This window comes from Monoraphidium neglectum, assembly GCF_000611645.1.
Source record: "Monoraphidium neglectum strain SAG 48.87 unplaced genomic scaffold scaffold06199, whole genome shotgun sequence".
Classification (NCBI taxonomy): domain Eukaryota; kingdom Viridiplantae; phylum Chlorophyta; class Chlorophyceae; order Sphaeropleales; family Selenastraceae; genus Monoraphidium; species Monoraphidium neglectum.
In genome coordinates this window covers 1,638-3,070 of record NW_014007437.1, presented here as the reverse complement: position 1 = coordinate 3,070, position 1,433 = coordinate 1,638, and the positions used below count along the sequence as shown (strand labels likewise).

Below are 1,433 nucleotides of genomic sequence, written 5' to 3'. Positions count from 1 at the left end.
CCCTAAACCCTACATGGGACAAGTTCGCACTTGTCCCTGGGACAAGTCGTGGTACAACTCACCCGTCCCAGATCACGCACTAGTCCCGCTGACTTGTCCCAAAACGCACCACTTGTCCCACGGACCTGTCCCAAAACACACCGGTTGTCCCATTCACTTGTCCCAAAACGCACCACTTGTCCCCCTGACTTGTCCCAAAACGCATCACTTGTCCCACTCACTTGACCCACTCACCCCTCACTTGTCCCACCCACTTGTCCCAAAACGCACCACTTGTCCCGCTCACTTGACCCACTCTCCCCTCACTTGTCCCACAACACACCTCCACTTGTCCCACTGCCCCCCTCAGGTGGCAACTGCATCAAGAAGGTCAAAGTCAACCTTGGAGCTGACCTCCCTGCAACAACCATGGACTTTGTGATGACACACACCTACACGTCTGCCAAGAAGACCTACGTGGTCGTGCCCCAGCTGAGGGCACGGGTGGCACAGCCCTTGGGAGTGAGCAAGACGAGCTTCTACAGAGCACTGGAGGCCATCAAGCGCAACAGGAGGAGGGTGGCGACGTTGGGGATGCTGCAACACCTCAAAAGCACAGGCATCATCAGCCCCAACACACCCAAATGCGAGCTCATCTCCCTCAGGGCAGCTGGAGCTGTGCTCAGGGCTGCCCAAGTGCCACGTGGTGTGGTGGACAGCCTGCTTGGGAGGGTGGAGGTCGTCATCATTCCCTCCACGCCCTCATCACCAGCAGCCTCCCACCAACATGATGATGGTGAGCAGCAGGATGGGGATGACGGTGGGGAGCAGCAGCAGCAGCAGCAGCAGCAGCAGCAGCAGCAGCAGCAGCAGCAGCAGCAGGCAGAAGATGAGCAGGCAGAAGGGGAGCAGGCAGAAGATGAGCAGGCAGAAGGGGAGCAGGCAGAAGAGGAGCAGGCAGAAGGGGAGCAGGCAGAAGAGGAGCAGGCAGAAGAGGAGCAGGCAGAAGAGGAGCAGCAGCAGGATGGCCAAGAAGCTACCACAGCATGGCTCCTTCACCAGGTCAAGCCTACCATGATCCCCTCTCCACCCTCCATGGTGGGGGGGGGGAGGTACGGCCTCAACACCCTCAAGGGCATGGGGGAGAAGGAGGCATGCATGGAAGCCATCAAGGCCAGCATGGAGGACTTCAGGGAGTGGAACCAGAGCATCTACAACGCTGGCAGGCCCCTTGAGATGAGGCAGCAGGGGGCCAAGACGTGGGAGGCCACCAAGCAGAGGGTGCACGAGTACCTGGGGTACCTGTACAACTTCAAGGGAGTCAAGAGGCCGCAGCTGACCAACTACCTTGATGCCCAGGCCTTTGTGGACTTCATGGCCTTCGTCACTGCCAGGGGGGTGGACAAGGCTGGCCACACCAAGGTGAGGGGCCAGGAGGAGGGGGGGCTGGACGA

The 1,433-nt window shown here is 59.8% G+C and overlaps 1 protein-coding gene across 1 annotated transcript in view; it reads left to right on the top strand.

The window, feature by feature from the left end:
* Positions 1-408: 408 nt before the first annotated feature.
* MNEG_16283 (hypothetical protein) overlaps positions 409-1,433 on the top strand; it is a gene marked incomplete at both ends in the record, with an annotated part of 2,047 nt that continues 1,022 nt past the window's right edge. The window contains one exon of the mRNA XM_014035247.1: positions 409-1,401. Coding sequence (XP_013890701.1) covers positions 409-1,401 — 993 coding nt within the window. The remainder of the gene's footprint in view (positions 1,402-1,433) is intronic.